The sequence below is a fragment of the Tachyglossus aculeatus genome, chromosome X2 (genome assembly GCF_015852505.1).
Source record: "Tachyglossus aculeatus isolate mTacAcu1 chromosome X2, mTacAcu1.pri, whole genome shotgun sequence".
In the NCBI taxonomy this organism is placed as follows: domain Eukaryota; kingdom Metazoa; phylum Chordata; class Mammalia; order Monotremata; family Tachyglossidae; genus Tachyglossus; species Tachyglossus aculeatus.
The window spans coordinates 2084338-2104402 of record NC_052100.1 but is presented as its reverse complement, the minus strand read 5'-3'; the positions used below and the strand labels follow the sequence as shown (position 1 = coordinate 2104402).

The 20065-nt window shown below is 46.0% G+C and overlaps 3 protein-coding genes across 3 annotated transcripts; all 3 read left to right on the top strand.

The window, feature by feature from the left end:
• Positions 1-6762: 6762 nt before the first annotated feature.
• Positions 6763-10844, top strand: PCDHB1 (protocadherin beta 1). The gene has a single exon (XM_038771220.1). The coding sequence runs from the start codon at positions 6763-6765 to the stop codon at positions 9181-9183; it is 2421 nt and encodes an 806-aa protein (XP_038627148.1). The 3' UTR covers positions 9184-10844.
• Positions 10845-13015: 2171 nt separating this feature from the next.
• LOC119949574 (protocadherin beta-14-like) lies at positions 13016-15503 on the top strand. The gene has a single exon (XM_038771439.1). It carries the CDS (start codon positions 13016-13018, stop codon positions 15413-15415), a length of 2400 nt encoding a protein of 799 aa, XP_038627367.1. The 3' UTR covers positions 15416-15503.
• Positions 15504-16939: 1436 nt separating this feature from the next.
• Positions 16940-20052, top strand: LOC119949491 (protocadherin beta-14-like). The gene has a single exon (XM_038771298.1). It carries the CDS (start codon positions 17197-17199, stop codon positions 19585-19587), a length of 2391 nt encoding a protein of 796 aa, XP_038627226.1. The 5' UTR covers positions 16940-17196; the 3' UTR covers positions 19588-20052.
• The last annotated feature ends 13 nt before the right edge of the window (positions 20053-20065 follow it).

Here is a 20065-nt window from a genome sequence, read left to right as displayed (position 1 = left end):
CTCTATTCCATTAAATATTAGACAGCTGGGCAGTGAATCCCAACCCATCCTGCTCTTCTAGAAGGCAACATCTGGGGATTTAATAATAATAATGTTGGTATTTGTTAAGCATTTACTACGTGCCAAGCACTGTTCTAAGCGCTGGAGTAGATACAAGGTAATCAGGTTGTCCCATGTGGGGCTCACAGCCTTCATCCCCACTTTACAGCTGAGGTAAATGAGGCACAGAGAAGTTAAGTGATTTGCCCAAGGTCACACAGCTAAGTGGTGGAGGCAGGATTAGAACCTCACCTCCCTTCTCTCCTTCTACTGCCCAGCCCGCACCCTCCGCTCCTCCACCACTAATCTCCTCACTGTACCTCGCTCTCGCCTGTCCCGCCATCGACCCCCGGCCCACGTCATCCCCCGGGCCTGGAATGCCCTCCCTCTGCCCATCCGCCAAGCTAGCTCTCTTCCTCTCTTCAAGGCCCTGCTGAGAGCTCACCTCCTCCAGGAGGCCTTCCCAGACTGAGCCCCTTCTTTCCTCTCCCCCTCGTCCCCCTCTCCATCCCCCCGTCTTACCTCCTTCCCTTCCCCACAGCACCTGTATATATGTATATATGGTTGTACATATTTATTACTCTATTTATTTATTTATTTATTTATTTTACTTGTACATTTCTATCCTACTTATTTTATTTTGTTGGTATGTTTGGTTCTGTTCTCTGTCTCCCCCTTTTAGACTGTGAGCCCACTGTTGGGTAGGGACTGTCTCTATGTGATGCCAATTTGTACTTCCCAAGCGCTTAGTACAGTGCTCTGCACATAGTAAGCGCTCAATAAATACGATTGATTGATTAGAACCCAGGATCTCTGACTCCCAAGCCCGTGCTCTTTCCACTAAGCCACGCTACTACCCCAAATTCAAGCGCTTAGTACAGTGCTCTGCACACAGTAAACGCTCAATATGATTGAATGAATGAAAATTTAATAATAACAATAACAATGTTGGTATTTGTTAAGCGCTTACTATGTGCCAAGCCCTGTTCTAAGCACTGGGGTAGATACAAGGTCATCAGGTTGTCCCACGCGGGGTTCACAGTCTTCATTCCCATTTTACAGGTGAGGCAACTGATGCACAGAGAAGTGAATCGACTTGCCCAAAGTCACACAGCTGACAAGTGGCGGAGGAGGGATTAGAACACACAACCTCTGGCTCCCAAACCCGGGCTCCTTCCACTGAGCTATGCTGCTTCTCCTTCTTCTATTTAACCAAATCGACCCTCTTTCCTTTGATCCCAATCACCTGTAAGTGGGAATCGAGTTAACCCGGTTATTTTCCAAGTGATAAGGACTTTTTAAAAGCAGCAAAACTAGTCGGACCCCAAACATGTAAACGTTTAAAAGCATTTAAGGGTTTCCCCAGTTTTCCGGCGGGCGAGCGTGGGAACCTGAAGCAAGACCGCCGCCTGGTGGACATCCGATTTATGGCAGGCAAAGCGCCGCCGTCTCTCCTTCATTCATTCATTCAATCGTATTTATTGAGCGCTGTACTAAGCGCTTGGGAAGTACAAGTCGGCAACATATACAGACGGTCCTTACCCAACAACGGGCGCACACTTTTCATCCACAGTTGCCCGCCATCTGTCACAATGTGGTGACAAGCTACGTTTCCAGGACTGTTTAATGCGGGCTATTTTTTTTTTTGAACGAGAAGGAAATTTTTCCGTTAGGAGTGGATGAGGACAGATAGAGAACCAACCCTAAAGGGGTATTCCCTGAGCGTTTTCCAGTCTAAAAACGTTTCCCTAACCAGCTCAGGAATTGGCTAAAAGGGGCGGCGATCTGGAAACGCTGCAGTAGCAGCAAGGCGAAAGTTGGAAACCGGTCACGTGGGCTCCGAGGCGGGACCGGATTGGCCGGATCCTCCCCCCCACGCCTCCCTTTCATCCGGGGACTTTGATGGGCGAGTCACGGGGCCAGAGGGGCGGGGTCGCCGTCCACGGCGGCTGTGCGTCAGGCCGCCCCAGTGCGCAGCCTCGCTGGGACTCGCCGGGAAAAGGAGAATTGATGCCATCTGGCGGTGGGAGAGGGGAATGCTTTTGATGCAAACAAAATTGCAGTAATAACAATAAATAATAATAATGGCATTTGTTAAGCGCTTACTATGTGCAAAGCACTGTTCTAAGCGCTGGGGGGTTACAAGGTGATAATAATGGTATTCAATGAGCGCTTACCATGTGCAAAGCACTGTTCTAAGCGCTGGGGAGGTTACAAGGTGATCAGGTTGTCCCACGGGGGGCTCACAGTCTTCATCCCCATTTTACAGATGAGGGAACTGAGGCACAGAGAAGTGAAGTGACTTGCCCAAAGTCACACAGCTGCCAAGTGGCAGAGGCAAGATTTGAACCCATGACCTCTGACTCTAAAACCCATGCTCTTTCCACTGAGCCATGCTGTTTCTTAAGCGCTTACTATGTTCAAAACACTGTTCTAAGCGCTAGGGAGGTTCACAAGGTGATCAGGTTGTCCCACGTGGGGCTCACAGTCTTAGTATATATGAATAATAATAATAATAATAATAATAATAGCATTTGTTAAGCACTTACTATGTGAGAAGCACTGTTCTAAGCGCTGGAGGGAATACAGGGTGATCAGGTTGTCCCACGTGGGGCTGACAGTCTTCATCCCCATTTTACAGATGAGGTAACTAAGGCTCACAGAAGTTAAGTGACTTGCCCAAGGTCACACAGCAGACATGTGGCGGAGCCGGGATTAGAACCCATGACCTCTGACTCCCAAACCCGGGCTCTTTCCACTGAGCCTCGCTGCTCACTTATATGAAAGTGCTCTCTCTATAACAATAATAATGGTACTTGTTAAGCGCTTACTACTACTACTAATGATGATAATTATGGCATTTTAAGCGCTTACTGTGTGCCAGGCACAGTGATCTGCACACAGGAAGCGCTCAATAAATACGATTGAATGAATACTAAGTGCTGGGGTGGATACAAGCAAATTGGGTTAGACACAGTCCCTGTCCCAAAGGGGACTCACAGTCTCAATTTCCATATTACAGATGAGGTAACTGAGGCACGGAGAAGTAAAGCGACTTGTCCAAGGTCACACAGGAGACAAATGGTGAAGCCGAGACTAGAATACTTGACCTTCTGACTCCGAGGCCCGTGCCCTCAGTACTACGCCATGCTACTTCCCAAACCAAACACTATGTGCCAAGCACTGTGCTACAATCAATCTATATATCTCTCTAACTGTTAATACTGTAGAAAAGGTTATTACTCAAGAGTAAAGAAACTCTTTCAGAATTCTTAAATTATGGCACTGAGTGTTCCGGGTGGATAATGTAGATACTGACTGTAAACTCTAGATAATAAACTTATTGTAGGCAGGGAACATCTCTGCCATCTCTTTTGTATTGTACTCTCCCAAGCGTTTGATACAGTGCTCTTCACACAGTAGACACCCAATAAATACCATTTAACAATAGTGAGGAAAATCAATTAGGAGTCAGTCCATCAAAGACAAAGATTGAGCACCTATTGTGTGCTACACATTGTGCTAAGCATTTGAAAGAGTAAAACCAGACTAGAGGCATTCTACCTGTCCTCAAGGAGCTTAAACTCTAATGAGCCAGTGAGGATTAACTTTGTGGTACTTCTTTTGCTTTATCATTGACTTTGTGAATTTTATTGCAAAACTTAATAACCCCCAATTGAGAACTTGATTTTGTGTAATAATAATAATAGTATGCTGAAAATGGCCTGTACCTGTTTAGAAAAATGGTGTTTACTGTCTGTTTCAATGTAAATAATACTTAGGGAAAGAAGCTTAGTATTTTTCTAGAGGATGGAAGATATTCCTCCTATCCTCCAGATCATGTAACCCCATAGGACCCCTTAGTTGTCACATATTATTACTGATTTATTTAACTGCTGACTTTTGTCTTCATACTTTTTGTGAATGCTCTTTTTTGGTAATTATAGTGATAATAGTAGTAGTAGTATTGAGCTCCCACTGGGAGCACTGCATTGTACTAAACGTTTGGAACATAGAAAACAAAGCAAGTAACATTTCCTGCACACAAGTTTACACTCCAACAGAGTAGATAGACATAAAACATGTTTACAAACAGAACAATCAAAATAAATAATTGAATGTACAACTGAATAGAATAAACAAATATTCCCAAGTGTTGCGGCTGAGTATGAGTAGGTACATAAATGCTGGAGATGGCTGATGGGTTTGTATTATTTAGAATTCTGGGAATTAATCAGCGAAGGGATGTTGGAGGAGGGGAGCTTCAGGATGTCTAAAAATATGTGCCACTTGTCCCTCCATTATACTTCAAGCTCCTTGAGGGGCAGAACTGTGTCTTCTGCTTCTATTTTATGTTCCCAAGCTCTTATACAATGATCTAAGCTCAGTGGGCACTTAAGACACTACTTTGCATGCAATAATCATTCAGCGCAGTGTTCTGTATCCATTAGGCACCAAGGACAGAGTTTTCCACTCAGTAAAAGCTTAGGAAATGTTGTTTTATGATGCGGATTTTTTTTCTGGATCGGCATGAGAAGCAACATGGGGCGCAGCATGCCCTAGTGGAAAATGAGTGGACCTGGGAGTCAGAGGATCAGGTTTCTAATCCTGGTTCTGTTTTTTGTTGTGTGACCTTGGGAAAGTCACTTAACTTCTCTGTGCCTCAGTTTCCTCAACTAGAAAATGGAAATTCAAATCTTGTTCTCCCTCCTACTTAGACTACGAGCTCCGTTTGGACTGTGCCCGACCTAATTCTTTGGTTTCTTCCTCAGCACTTAAAACAGTGCTTGACACATAGTGCTAACAAAGATTATTGTTATTATTATTATTATGTTTTTATCTGACTTTTGGGAGGGATTCACTGATAAGGAATGGTTTGGAATACTTAGAACTTAGGCAACCAAGTCGACTTTCCAAATATTAAGGCATTAGCCCACTAGCTTCTGACATCTGATCATTCTGGATAGGCTGAGGGCCTGACAATTGAAGACTGTTTGAAGAATAGATATATGGAACCAACAAAAAGTACACAGGCTAAGATCCCTTAGATTTCTTATAAGGCTCTGCATTAAGGAAAATTCTTGCCACAGTGAAAATGGAGAGGTTGGAACCTTGGTCCCCGTGAACTGGGGAAATAAAGTTCTCATAACTGAAATACGAGTGGCTCACCCAAGCAACTCCAGCCTCTTGTTGCCAATGCCTTCCCAACCACCCCTCCCCATATCTCAGATTTCCTGATATTTGCTGTCAACCAACAGGCACCCCTACGTTAATCAACTAATGGATCCCTTGTACTTATTGAGCACCTATTTTGTGCAGACCACTAAGGAAGGGTCCAATGGAGGTACCCACAATTGTACCCCCAGTAGCAGCAGGGGTCTTACTGGATGGTCAGGGAAGCATTAGAGCTCAACTTGAGTCTCTATTGAGTCCATTCTATGACCCATCCTTTGGCTAGAATAATCTAAATCCTTTACTGTTCAGTGTTCAGTAGAGTTGTCTTCAAAATGATTGATGTCTGCAGGAGAGAATATATTGATAATAATAATAATTATCATATAATAGCATTTATTAAGGTCTTACTACACATCAAACACTGTGCTAAGAGCTGGGATCATTGCAATCATATCACACAGACACAAGCTAGACACAAGGTTGTCAGATTAGACTCAGTCATCTCATCCACATGTTTCAGATAAGGAAACTGAAACCCATAGAGTCACATAACGGTGACGTTTAATCGGTGCTTTATCAATTCTACTGATTGATTGATCCTACACTTCATTGTATAGGTTCTCAACACCATTCACTTAATCAGGGAGACAAGAGTCCGATAGTGTTTTCCCAAAGGGTTTATGAAAGCATCAGATCCACCTATCTAACCACTCTCGGATCTCAGAAATATCTTTCCAAAGTGTTAAAGAAAAATGGACAGGGAAGAACACAGGTCTGGTAATCTGATAGGAAGGTTGGAAGAAGGAACTTGATCTCGAGAGCCAGAAGTGAGACTATACTTTTTCGTCTAGCACAAGAATCGGAGTGCAACCAGTTTGCTCAGTTTTTGGGGCTGGCTGATTGGTTGATGTTCCTAAATTGTGTTAGGGATTTAAGGAAGTAATTTTTATTTTTTAGGCCACTAGAATAAATTACTGCTCCAATACACTAAATAGAACTCTGATACCAGAAAATAAATACACTGTCATCACCCCCATTCCTTTCCCTTCCTGCCAACTCACAGGCGACTGTCTCTGAACTAGGAAGATCAAATTTCAGTTTTGTGTCTCTCAGTAGGGGTCGCTTTTCTCATCGTTCATTTTATTCAGCAGTGTCATCTGGTGTCTCAAAGGATTTTTGCAGCATATTTTTCCCAGCGTGAAATAACATTTTTATTGGACTCAGTAAGCCCATCGTCATCTCTTTTTAATGTAAATACATCACCATACGCTGGTTTGGCCAGAGCTTTGAAATAAACACCGAGTTTTCCAGGTTCCTTTAACCTACCCAGTGGTATATTTTTCGATCTTGCACAAAGGACTTTGGGAAGCTCAGTGAAAATATTCTTCTCCGGTAAGGAAAACATGTTGCAGAGCTCGGGAGAAGCACCAGATGGAGCTTTTGCACCAGCTAAACAAAGAGAAAAACAGTTTCTGCAGTCGCCATTATTCCTCAGGCAGGGATACCGAAAGTAGGTTCTATCGGGACAGAGGCAGCCGAAAATTGCTGATGGCAGGTCCTCGAGAGGAGCCCCAGCGGATAAGGCAAGTCGTGTCTCTTCTCATTTTTCTCTTGGGGTCGGGGTCGGGCTCAGATTCGGTCCGGTATTCGGTAGCGGAGGAAATGGAGAAAGGCTCCTTTGTGGCAAATGTGGCTAAGGACCTGGGGCTGGATGTCAGGGCTCTGTCCGTCCGGGAGGCTCGGATCGTCTCTGACAGCCACAAGCAGCCATTTCGCCTTCAGCGCAAGACCGGGGATCTTTTTGTCAAAGAGAAACTGGACCGGGAGGAACTGTGCGGGAAAATTGACCCATGCGTGCTGCGCTTTGAAATAGTCCTGGGAGACCCGCTGCAGTCCTACCGAGCGGAGGTCCGGGTTTTTGACATCAATGACCACGCCCCGGTATTTTCGAAGGGTGAAGCGGAACTGAGGATTCCCGAAAGTACCCCTTTGGGGTCTCGCTTCCCTCTGCAGAGCGCCCAGGATTTAGATGTGGGACTCAACGGCCTTCAGAACTACACCCTGAACGCTAACCATTACTTCCACCTGCACACCCGCTTCCGGAGCCATGGCCCCAAATACGCCGAGCTGGTTCTCGATCATCCGCTGGACCGAGAGGACCAGCCCGAAGTCACCTTGACCATCACGGCCCTTGACGGCGGCTCTCCCGCCAAATCCGGGACGGCCCAGATCCGCATCGTCGTTCTCGACGTAAATGACAACGTCCCCCAGTTCTCTCGACAGATTTATCGCGTTCAGATTTTGGAGAGCAGCCCCGCCGGCTCTTCCGTGGCCATAGTATCGGCCACGGACTTGGACGCGGGCGTTAATGGGGAGATCACGTACTCTTTGACTGAAAACCCAGAAGGTGTTATGAGAACGTTTCAGATCGACCCAGCCACTGGGGAGGTTCAGCTCCGAGGGCCTCTTGATTTCGAAGCCGTCGAGAATTACGATATTGATGTTCAAGCCACAGACGGTGGGGGGCTATCTGCACACAGCAAAGTCCTGGTCGAAGTGGTGGACGTGAACGACAACGCCCCGGACGTGACGGTCACCTCCGTCTATAGCCCGATTCCCGAGGACTCCTCGAGGGAGACCGTGGTGGCCCTTTTCAGTGTACGAGACCGGGACTCCCGTGTCGGGAATAAAATCCGTTGCTTCATCCAAGATAGTCTTCCATTTATGATCAAACCAACTTTCAGGAATTCCTATTCTCTCGTGACAGGCAGCTCCCTAGATCGAGAGACATTTCCGAGCTATAATATAACTATTGTCGCAATAGATTCGGGGACTCCCAACCTATCTTCCGAAACCGTCATCGCCGTGCTGATATCTGACGTCAATGACAACGCTCCGGTTTTTACTGAGCCCTCATACACGCTGTCCGTTCGAGAGAATAACAGCCCCGCTATGTACATTGGGAAAGTCAGTGCCGAAGACCTAGATTCGGATGATAACGCTGATGTGAAGTATTCCCTACTGCCCCCGTCCAGTGGCGACTTATCTGTGTTTTCCTACATCTCCATCAACTCGGACAACGGGAAACTATACGCTTTGAGATCCATGGACTACGAAGCTATCCAAGAGTTCCAGTTTATCGTGAGGGCGACGGACGGCGGCTCCTTGTCCTTGAGCAGTCAAGCGACCGTCCGAGTGGTCATTCTGGATGACAACGACAACTGCCCGATGGTCTTATACCCGCTGCAAAACGGTACCTCCCGCTCCAATGACCTAATCCCTAGGTGGGCGGAGGCCGGCTACCTGGTGACCAAGGTGGTGGCGGTGGACGCCGACTCGGCCCAGAACTCTTGGCTTTCTTACAAACTGCTCAAGGCGACGGATCCTAACCTGTTCTCCGTGGAGCGACAGAATGGTGAGATTCGAACCCTGCGGCCGATATCCGAGAGAGACCCCTCGAAGCAGAAAATAATTATCTTGGTTCAGGACCACGGCCAGCCTCCCCTTTCCACCACGGCCACACTGAGTCTTCTCCTGGTTGATGGTTTTTCGCAACCTTATTTGCAGTTGAGTGACCAGTCAAAGGGCCAGAGAAGGGTGAACCCATCCACGAAATATTTGGTTATTTCTCTGACGGGGCTTTCATTTGCCTTTCTGCTTTCCGTAACTGTGATCTTCATTATCCACATCTACCAAAAGGTCAGGCACAGAGAGAAGCACTTGGCTGATTCCGACCAACTCTACGATGACTGCCATTTCCCTAGTGACTTCCCCAGAGGGACCATTCCCCAGTCTGGTCCCTATCAGGCTTCCTTAGCTAACGGAACCGCCTCCAGTGAGTTCCGCTTTCTCAAGCGCTTCATGCCCAATTTCCCCTTGTCGCCCGGCGGGGTCCCGAGAAAGGCAGGAGCGATTTCCCGCTTGTCCCCCAACGCGGATGGGAGCAGCCAGCCCGAGTTGTCTGATTAATCTATGTATTCAGCGCCTCCAGACACCCGAACGTCGATATGTGGTTTAATGTTGAATTCGCCATTGATTTTCCTCTCGGTACTAGTTTCATCTACCCCACTTTTAGAAGGGATTTAGGAATAGTTTTGTTATTTTCAGTGAGGGAAGGTTCAGGATACCAACGCAGTTATTTCTGAACTCAGGGCCTCGCCCCCAAATAAAATCCCCCAATTCCTTCGGCTACTGCACCCACGGCTTCTCCCTTCTTTTCAGGTTAAGATAGGTGCTATTCAATCCTTTCCCCTCCTCCCTTTTCAATCGGTAGTTTTTATTAAGCACTAACAGAGTGGAAAGTCCTGGTCCACTTGGGTGGGTACAACAGAAGTAAGCCATCCATTACCAGCCTCAAGGAGTTTACCATCTAATGACAGATCCAAATTATTTATAATAGTGAAAGCAAGAGGAAGAAAAAAGGTTAGCAGGAAGGAGTTTCAAGCTGGCAGTGAGTGATAAAGTGGGAATTTCACTTTCCAGTGAATTGCTCACGTATTATTTTCACTTCAGTGGAATATAATCGAAAGACATATATGCTGCTTTAGTGTGTCTAAGGGCTTCCCCCCAGCCCTCTAAGCATGATATAATAACCAGAAAAGTTAGGGGAGATAGCTGAAATAGGAATGTGAAGTCATTCCCCAGGATAGGAGCGTCTCTCTTTCGTGCCTGGACTTAATTGTGGGAACATTCGTGAATCCGGATACATCAGTTTACACATGCCAGGGCTTTCTCCTGTCTTTGATAGTTCTGGTTCCCTTTCTCCTTTCTTCGCTGTGAGGCGAGGAGCCCCTGTAGGGAATTGGAAGCTCCCGGGATGCAGAATCTGCACCCCCCCAACCCCCAAGGGAAAAGCCAGACCTTGGATCATCTCCGAAGATCTTCAATCTATTCTCTCACCAGGATCCAAACTCTGAGCTCCAGTCAAGGGTTGAAGGGAAGAAACGGGACAGGAGGGAGCCTCCAGTACTTACCACGTCAGCCCGGCGAGATGGTCAGATGGCACGGCCGCTCTCAACTAGAAGCTCCCTAGTGCAAGCCTGAACAGGGGTGGCAGCAGCAGGGACATTTTGAGAAGTCCGGCAGACCTCTGCTCCCAAAACTCCCTTCCTCGGAGACTGCTCTCTTGAGTGTCAGGAAGAAGTAGGTTGGGTCCAGCAGCGGGAAATAACGTAGGAGCAGGGAAAGTTTTCCCGAAGACAAGGCAAGGGCAAGGAAAATGGAAGTGTAACGACATGTGAGGAAGGAGCAGTAATTGCATTTATTGAGAACCCGCTGGGCGTAATGCACTATTCTAAGGGCTCAGAAAGTCCAAAATAAAGCAGTGAATCATTGCCCAAGAAGGGTTTACACTGTAATGGTGCCTTTCAAATTAATTTCAACCCAGTTCCAAAGTCAAAATTGTAATCATTTAAGGATTTTAGCAATATTTACTAATATTAATGACTATTTGTGAGAGATATCAAATAGCTATAAATGCTATATATTTAATATATGTACTAGATAGTATAGAATTGTTTAATATGATGAACATGCTTTATATTTATAGTTGACATGCTATATTTGTAAAAGATATGCTATATTTCATAGACATGCTATATATTTATAGTAGACATGCCGTATTTATTAAAGTTGTGCTATATTTCATAGACATGCTATATATTTGTGACATATATGCTATATACCATAGACATGTTATACATTTGTAATAGATAAGCTATATATCATAGACAAGCTATATATTTATAATTATTTATTATTTTTAATAGAGCTCTATATTGCAATATGTTAAATATAGACACAAAAATACAAAATCTGCCTTTTATGCTATTCTCTTCAAAATAAAAAGTTTAACTCAGCAATCACAGGTCTAATGAGATTATTTCCATTTAAAAAACAAAAGCAAACAAAAACTAATGTCAAAAGATGGATTTGTCTCACTCACATTCCTAAGGGGTTTCTTCATAGTAATGGACCCAGTGAAAATGGCTTTTTAAATTTATTTGCTTATTTTTAGCCAATTTATTCAATAAAACATTCATCTTTCAACATAAATCCTAGTCCTTTAAACTCTCTCCATCCTACATACATAATGTTTACAACTACAGCAGGTCAATCAGAGAACATTATATCTTTTTTCCAGTGCTGCAGACCAAATCTCATTTCAATCCAATGAAAATGGGAAGCGAATATTTTCTGTCAATCTTCCCAATTGTGACATCAAACCCAGATGTAGAAGTAACTCACACTCAAAGACAGCCTGAAGCAAGAGGGCTGAGAGAAAGGAGTGTTTCCTAGAGATGAATCCGTCCCATATTGGGGATGGTTATCAATTAATGGGCAGAAGTTACTGAATTTCTCCGGGAAACCCTCTTTTTGAATAGCACCCAGTCCTAAAGGCCTCACTGTCTACTAAAGTCATAAAATGGCAGGCATGGAGTCCCTCAGTAGAACATTTGGTGGTTCTGTAGATTTCAAGTTCCTTGAGGACAGAGATTGTCTCTTCTTTTTCTAGTGTATGCTCCCAAGCACATATTACAGTGCTTTATACACAGTAGGTGCTCTTGTTGATGATGGTGAGGAGGATGAGGAGGATGATGATGAAATAGAGCCAGAGAAGATGTAATTGTTGGGGAGTGGTAGTCCCACATTTGATTCTAAACTGTAAGAGGAGGCAGTTAGAAACCAGAAAAAACAAACAGCAAAATAACTTAAATTAAATAAATTGCTTAAATAGAGTAAAGTACACTTGGGCTAATACTCTTTCCACCAGGTCATTCTGTCTTCTGAAAAGAACTGAAATTAAACAGAGTAATAAAACAAAAAAAGGGAATAGGTAGTTAGAATTGATTTCTACCAGACACTGTCCCATTCCACTCCCCAGGTGTGTGATACATTCCAGTCACATTTCATCAGAACTTGTCTGCTGTAAAGCATCAATCAATCAAATAGTGCTTATTAAAAGTCCTCCCCCTAGTCTGGAACTCCTTTTCCCGCCATTTACACCAGACCAGCATGCTTCCCGCCTTCAAAGCATTAAGGTTCCTCCAAGAGGCCTTTCCCGATTAAGCCCCCCTTTTCCCGGCTCGCCCTCCCTACTGTGTCTTCTATACACTTGGATCTGTGACTTCTGGTCATTTGATATTCACCCCCGCCCCAACCCCACAGCACTTATGTACATATCTTTAAAGTATATATTATAAATTATTTATTTGTATTAGTGTCCGTCGCCCCCTCTAGTCTGTAAGATCGTTATGGACAGGGAACGTGTCTTCTAAGTCTGTTGTATCTCACTCTCCAAAGAGCTTATGGCGGTGTTCTGCACGTAGTAAGGGTTCAATAAATACCATGGATTGATCGATATTTTGACAAAATAATTGGTCTGAAAAATGTGCAAGAGTTACCTTTCTTATTTAACTATCCATGTGACTGCATGGGCACAATATACTTTCTAATGTAAAGAACAAAATAGCTGCCCTATTAAAGATCTAGGCAGCAGCATTGTGATTTTTACTCTCTAAAATGAGAACGTTAAAAACTCTGAATAGACGCGAGGTGGCGCTGCAAGCTTTAATAAACGGAACCATGGCAATACAGACGCTATAGGCTCCATTTTTCAGCCGCTCAGAATCGGAGGTACAAACGGGAGAGAAGAAGCTTTGTCAGCTAGAAAAGGATCGGAACCTACGAAAAATTCGACAATCAAAAGGGATTTAGTTCTAGGAACCAGTAGTTTTTATTTGCCAAGACCTTATTGGTCCTCGGGCAGAAAAGAATTCGTGAAACGAGCTTTTTGTTTAAGATGGAGTTGATGGAAAACAAAGGCAAGAAAATTCAGCGGATAAGGCAAGTGGTGTCCCTTCTCATTGTCCTCGGGGGGCTGGGGGTGGACTCGGAATCACTTCGGTATTCAGTAGTGGAAGAAACTGAGAGTGGGTCCTTCATAGCTAATGTGGCAAGAGATTTAGGACTGGATGTTGGAAAGCTGTCTGCTCGGGAGGCTCGGATCGTTTCCAAAGATGACGAGCCGCATTTTCACCTCAACCGTCAGACAGGGGACTTGTATTTAAAGCAGAAACTAGACCGCGAGGAGCTTTGCGGCCAGAGCGAGCCCTGCTTGCTACATTTCCAAATTTTATTGGAAAATCCCGTACGTTTTTTTCCAGTTGAGATTAGAGTGAGCGATGTAAATGACCACTCTCCTGTGTTTCCGGGAAAGGAAATGTTTCTGAAAATCCCGGAAAGCGGTACTCCTGGAATGGTTTTTCTGTTGGAACGGGCTCAGGATTTGGATATAGGAAGCAATAGTCTCCAGGACTATGCAATCAGTCCAAACTCCTATTTCCACGTTAAAGTTCGAGAGGGCGGCGACGGAATAAAGTTCCCGGAACTGGTGCTGGATAAAGCCCTGGATCGCGAGAAACAGCCTGAAGTTCGGTTAGCTATCACGGCTGTGGACGGAGGATCTCCTCCGAGATCAGGAACCGCCCAAATACGCATCGCTGTAGTAGACATAAATGACAACGCACCTGTGTTTTCTCAGCCGCTATACGAGACTCGGGTTCCCGAAAACAGTCCCGTGGGCTCTCTGCTTGTCACTGTCTCTGCTAATGACTTAGATGCAGGAAACTACGGTGATGTATCTTACTCTTTTTTCCAAGCATCGGAGGAAATTCGGAAACAGTTTCAGATAAATAACATATCGGGAGAAATCCGAGTCCGGGAAAAATTAGATTTCGAAGAAATACAGTCCTATACAGTCAATGTTCAGGCCACGGACGGGGGAAGTCTTTCAGCAATATCCACTGTTCTTGTTCGGGTCACTGACGTGAACGACAACCCCCCCGAACTCACCATGTCATCAATCACGAGCCCCATTCCCGAGAACTCCCCTGAAACCGTGGTCGCTGTTTTCAGCGTTAGAGATCGCGACTCTGGGGACAACGGTAGAATGGTGTGTTCCATCCAGGAAAATGTGCCTTTCGCCCTCAAACCGACGTTTGAGAACTTCTACACCTTGGTAACAGACCGAGCGCTGGACCGAGAAAGCCAGTCAGAATACAACGTTACTATCACTGTCACGGATTTAGGCTCCCCAAACCTCAAAGCGGAGAAGAACATCACGGTGCTGATATCCGATGTCAACGACAACCCCCCTGTGTTCAATCAAACATCCTACACACTGTATGTCCGGGAAAACAACAGCCCCGCCCTGCACATCGGCAGTGTCCGAGCCGTGGATAGGGACGCGAGAGAGAACGCCAGGGTGTCCTATTCTTTGCTGCCTCCCGAGGCCGGCGACCTTCCCCTCTCCTCTTACATCTCCATCAACTCGGACAATGGCAATCTTTATGCTCTGAGATCCATGGATTACGAAGCCATTCCGGAGTTCCAATTTGCAGTGAGAGCGATTGACGGCGGTTCCCCGGTCCTGAGCAGCCAGGCGATGGTTCGTGTGTTGGTCCTGGATGACAATGACAACAGTCCCTTCGTCCTGTACCCTCTGCAGAATGGCACCGCCCCCTGCAATGATCTGGTCCCCAGATGGGCGGAGGCCGGCTACCTGGTGGCCAAGGTGGTGGCGGTGGATGCGGACTCGGCTCAGAACTCTTGGCTTTCCTTCCAACTCCTCAAGGCCACGGACCCTGGGCTCTTCAGCGTGTGGTCCCACAACGGAGAAATCCGAACCACAAGGCTTATCACCGACAGAGACATCATCAAGCAAAGACTCGTTGTCCTTGTAAAGGACCACGGGGAACCCCCTCTGTCCACCGAGGCCACTCTGCACGTACTTCTGGTAGACGGCTTTTCGGACCCCTATATCCGAATCTCCGAAGTGCCGAGGGTCGAAGAACAGGAGGACTCCCTCACGGTGTACCTGGTAATTGCTCTGGCCTCCATCTCATTCCTCTTCCTCTTCTCGATGATTGTCTTCATCATACTTAGGTTGTGGAGCAGGAGGAGACACGCCACGGATGCTACCACTTTAGGCCCCGATGGTCTTTTCCCGGGACATCTGGTGGATGTGAGCGGCACTGGGACCCTCTCCCACAGTTATCGCTACGAGGTTTGCTTAACCACTGGCTCGGGGAACAGCGAATTCAAATTTCTCAAACCCGTCATTCCCAGTCTCCCAGCCCAGGAGGGTGAAAGGGATCTGGAAGAGAATCCTCCATTTCGCAATAGTTTTGGCTTTAATTAGCGATAGATCCTAGCAGAAGAGTTTTTGTGAGTAACTATTACGATGTTACGAGAATAGTTATCCCAACATAATGTTTTCCAAAAGTGTGTGGGGAGTATAATTTTACTTTTTATGTTAGTTTTTTAAAGATTAATATTTCTCCATAATATTCTCCTCTGATCCGAATATTTTTAGGTGACTGTGATGCCACTTATGCTTTTAAATGAGGAACCGACATATTAATTTCCAGTCTCAAACTTTGGACACACTGGCTGATTCGTTATTTGACAGAAACTAGGTTTCTGGCTATTAAGCTAGTTGGTTAGAGAGCAAACCAACTTCCCTCAACTTCAACCTGATATTTCCCTGTCTACAGGACTCAGGACATTTGACTTTAATGAGCTCATTCCCCTATCGCAAGAAGTGAAGCCAGTAATGAGACCTTTCTAGACTTATTCTATGGTCGAATCTGGTCTAAATTTATCTTGATATTTCCCTTGATGGCAACAACTCTTCTGGCCAGGGGTGGCAATATCTGATATTATTTGCTCTCAGTTAGGCCATCCGGATCCCTCTGAGGATCAGAATTCCCGCCAGCCAGAAACCCAAGTTCCGAACCCCAGCCTCCCCTTCTACTACAGATAGCAGTGTTGTCAGCCTGCAAGCACCATCTGTTCTCCTTATCTACTTCGTCTCTGCTCCTTGCCGTCCACTCTGGTTAGTTTGCCTACTGCAGCAGGAGGGTTCCCTCCTGAGCAGCAGGAGAGAAAACTCGATTGTTGGCCCTGTCCCCGACCATCCCCTCCCCAAGGGCGTTGTTCCCCTTCTATTCCATAAATCCATCCTCTGGCCATTAGGATTTAGGATATCCGGGGAGTCGTGGAGATGGCACCTCTGCCATTTTGCCCCGGGTCTCCCTCAAGAATTCTGAGCAGATACCTTCCCTCGGGGAATAGGGTGCACCTGTGGTCCCTGGGGGTTCTGGAAATCCACTGCTGCAGGCTTCTTCCTCTTTTCCAGTAGTGACTTCTCAATTCTGAGACGTGCTCTTCCTCTTTTTCCAGTGGTGCTTCTTTCATTCTAAGTAGTCCTTCCTCGTCTCCTTCCGAAAGCAAACCGTTTTCTCTAAAAGCATTACAGCACTAATGTACTCTTCATTCCTGCTCCCAAGACTCCTCGGAAATTTGCCTCCGTTCCCGAGTCGCCTCGGAAATGTTTTACAACTATGCCCCTCCTTGTCCTAAGGGCGTCTCTCAGGACCCCAGTGTTCACTCTCATTGGCCCTTTCCCCGCACTGAGACCTAGTGATACCTCAGGCTGATTTATCAACTCCCTATTCTTTTTCCTTTACAAAAACTCATTTCGCTTGGTTGCCAGATAGGTATTAGTGATTGTCATTTTAACAGATCTGGAATTTGCTCCCGTAATCCCAGAACAGGATGAATACGCGCAGCGGAAATATCCGAGAAAGAACAAGGAGGGTATCCAGGGAGACAATGAAGAATATATTTACCGAGGAATTTCTAGGGGATATTATTTCTTGGTCAGAACACGAGGTGGAGCTGCAGGATAAGAAGGTGCGTATAGGCAACTGCAGAAGCCTCAGACTCCATTACACAGTGAAACAGAAGCAGAGAGACAGGCAGGAATAGGCTGGCTTTGTCACTGGGGCTGGGGAAGAGTCGGAGTCTTCAGCAAGGGTTGGGAGCACACATTGAAAGGATTGGAAAATCCTAATCAGCCTTTCATAGAGAACGGATCGCTATATTTGTGGAAATAAGGGGATCTTCGTAGCAAGAACAATGGAAACCAAGGGGGACAGAATTCGGCGGATAAGGCAAGTTGTGTTTCTTATTATTCTTTTAAATGCCTCGGACGTCAGGTCGGACTCGATTCAATTTTCGGTCCTGGAGGAAAAGGAGAGTGGCTCCTTTGTGGCTAATGTAGCAAAGGACCTGGGGCTGGATGTGGGGAATCTGTCCGCTCGGGAAGCTCGGATCGTTTCCAAAGAGGATAAACAGTATTTCCTCCTCAACCGTAAAACGGGGGATTTGCTCCTTAAGGAGAAGCTAGACCGCGAGGTCCTATGCGGTCAGAGCGAGCCCTGTATTGTGCATTTCCGAATCTTAATGGAAAATCCTTTAGAGTTTTACCGGGTTGAAGTGAAGGTTATGGATGTAAATGACCATCCTCCAGTGTTTCTGGACAAAGAAATTATTCTCAATATTCCGGAGAATAGTCCTGTGGGGACGGAATTCCAAATGGAAAGTGCAGAGGATTTGGATGTGGAAAACAACAGCCTCCAGTATTACACCATCAGCTCCAACTCGTATTTCCACATTAACACGCGCAGTCGCAGTGACGGCAGAAAACACCCAGAGCTGGTGTTAGATAAAGCGCTGGATCGGGAGGAGCAGGAAGAGATCCACTTAACCATAACGGCTCTGGATGGAGGGAATCCACCAAGGTCTGGAACCGCGGAAGTTCAAGTTCTCGTTATGGACGTAAATGACAACGCCCCCAAATTCACTCAAACGCTCTATGAGGTTCAGATTCTCGAAAATAGTCCTGAGGGCTCATTGGTTTCCACAGTCTACGCTAATGATTTTGACGTAGGAATCAATGGGGAGATAGTCTACACCTTTTTCCGTGCCTCCGAACAAATTCGAAAAGTCTTCCAAATTAACTCTCTATTAGGGGAAATTCGATTGATAGGACAATTGGATTTTGAGGAGAGCCAGGCGTACGAGGTGGATATTCAGGCTAAAGATGGTGGGGGCCTTTCTGGCAAGTGCACTGTACGTATTCGTGTAATTGATCTGAACGACAACCCTCCCGAAATCACTATGTCTTCATTTACTGGTCGCATCCCTGAGAATTCTCCTGAGACGGTGGTGGCTGTTTTTAGCATTAGAGATCGTGACTCCGGAGACAATGGTAGAATGGTTTGTTCCATCCAGGACGAGCTCCCTTTTGTCCTCAAGCCGACGTTCGAAAACTTCTACACCCTGGTAACTGACCGAGCATTGGACCGAGAAAGCCAGTCAGAATACAACGTTACTATCACCGTCAGAGATTTGGGCTCCCCGAACCTCAAAGCGGAGAAAAACATTACAGTGCTGATATCAGATGTCAATGATAACCCCCCGGGGTTCAATCAAACATCCTACACACTGTATGTTCGGGAAAACAACAGCCCCGCTCTACACATCGGCAGTGTCCGAGCTGTGGACAGAGACTCGGGAGAGAACGCCAGGGTGTCCTACTCTCTGCTGTCTCCCGAGGACGGCGACCTTCCCCTGGCCACTTATGTCTCCATCAACTCGGACAATGGCAATCTCTACGCTCTGAGATCCATGGATTATGAAGCCATTCGGGAGTTCCAGTTTGAAGTGAGGGCCGTTGACGGCGGCTCTCCAGTCCTGAGCAGCCAAACGGTGGTTCGGGTGGTGGTCCTGGATGACAATGACAACAGTCCCTTCATCCTGTATCCTCTGCAGAACGGCACCGCCCCCTGCAATGACCTGGTCCCCAGATGGGCGGAGGCCGGCTACCTGGTGACCAAGGTGGTGGCAGTGGACGCGGACTCAGCTCAGAACTCTTGGCTTTCCTTCCAGCTGCTCAAGGCCACGGACCCTGGGCTCTTCAGTGTGTGGTCTCACAATGGGGAAGTCCGAACCACGAGACTCATCACAGACAGAGACGCCATCAAGCAGAGACTCGTTGTCTTGGTGAAGGACCACGGGGAGCCCCCTCTGGCCACGGAGGCCACTCTGCACCTGCTTCTAGTGGACGGCTTTTCGGAACCCTACTTACGGCTCCAGGAAACACCGATGGTCACTGAACCAGAGGACTCTATCACGGTGTACTTGGTCATTGCTTTAGCCTCTATCTCATTCCTCTTCCTTTTCTCAATGATCCTCTTCATCATAGTGAAGCTGTGGAGTAGGAGGAGAGACGCCACGGATGCTGCCAGTCTTGGTCCCGATGGCCATTTCCCAGGACATTTGGTGGATGTGAATGGGACCGGGACACTGTCCCACAGTTACCGCTATGAGGTGTGTTTAACCACTGGATCTGGGACCAGCGAATTCCAATTTCTCAAACCCGTTGTTCCTAGCCTCCCGCCCCAGGGAGCTGAAAAGTATGTGGTAGAGAGTCCAACTTTTCGAAATAGCCTTGTTCTGAATTAGGGAGAAATAGAAAGAACCAATGCATGTAATTTGATCAAATAGTATTTCTAATTTTTTTCTATGTTTAAAGTTTCGATAAATTGATAATACTTGCTATGTAATTATTACGTTGGTTACCGATCTCGCACTCATTTGCTTTCATTGTCCCCTCTGAAGAAAGATATCCATTTGAAAGCACATATTTCTGTGCCTATTTGAGGAATATGAAACTCATATCTGGCCAGGATTAATTTGCAGAATTTGGCCAACTATCTTTCCATTGCACTTACAGGACAATTAAGTGAACGTGTGCCCTTCTGCGACTTTCGCCCCACAAATTCTACTGCTTGAAACTTATTTCTAAGGAAATCATTTCTCATTGTTGATCTATACTGTCATTAAGCAGAAGAAACATTTAGAATACTCTAATATTTAGTGCTATTCTACATTTATGTTTTATCATTGCTACTTCCTCTATTCATTCTCCTTGCTATTAAAC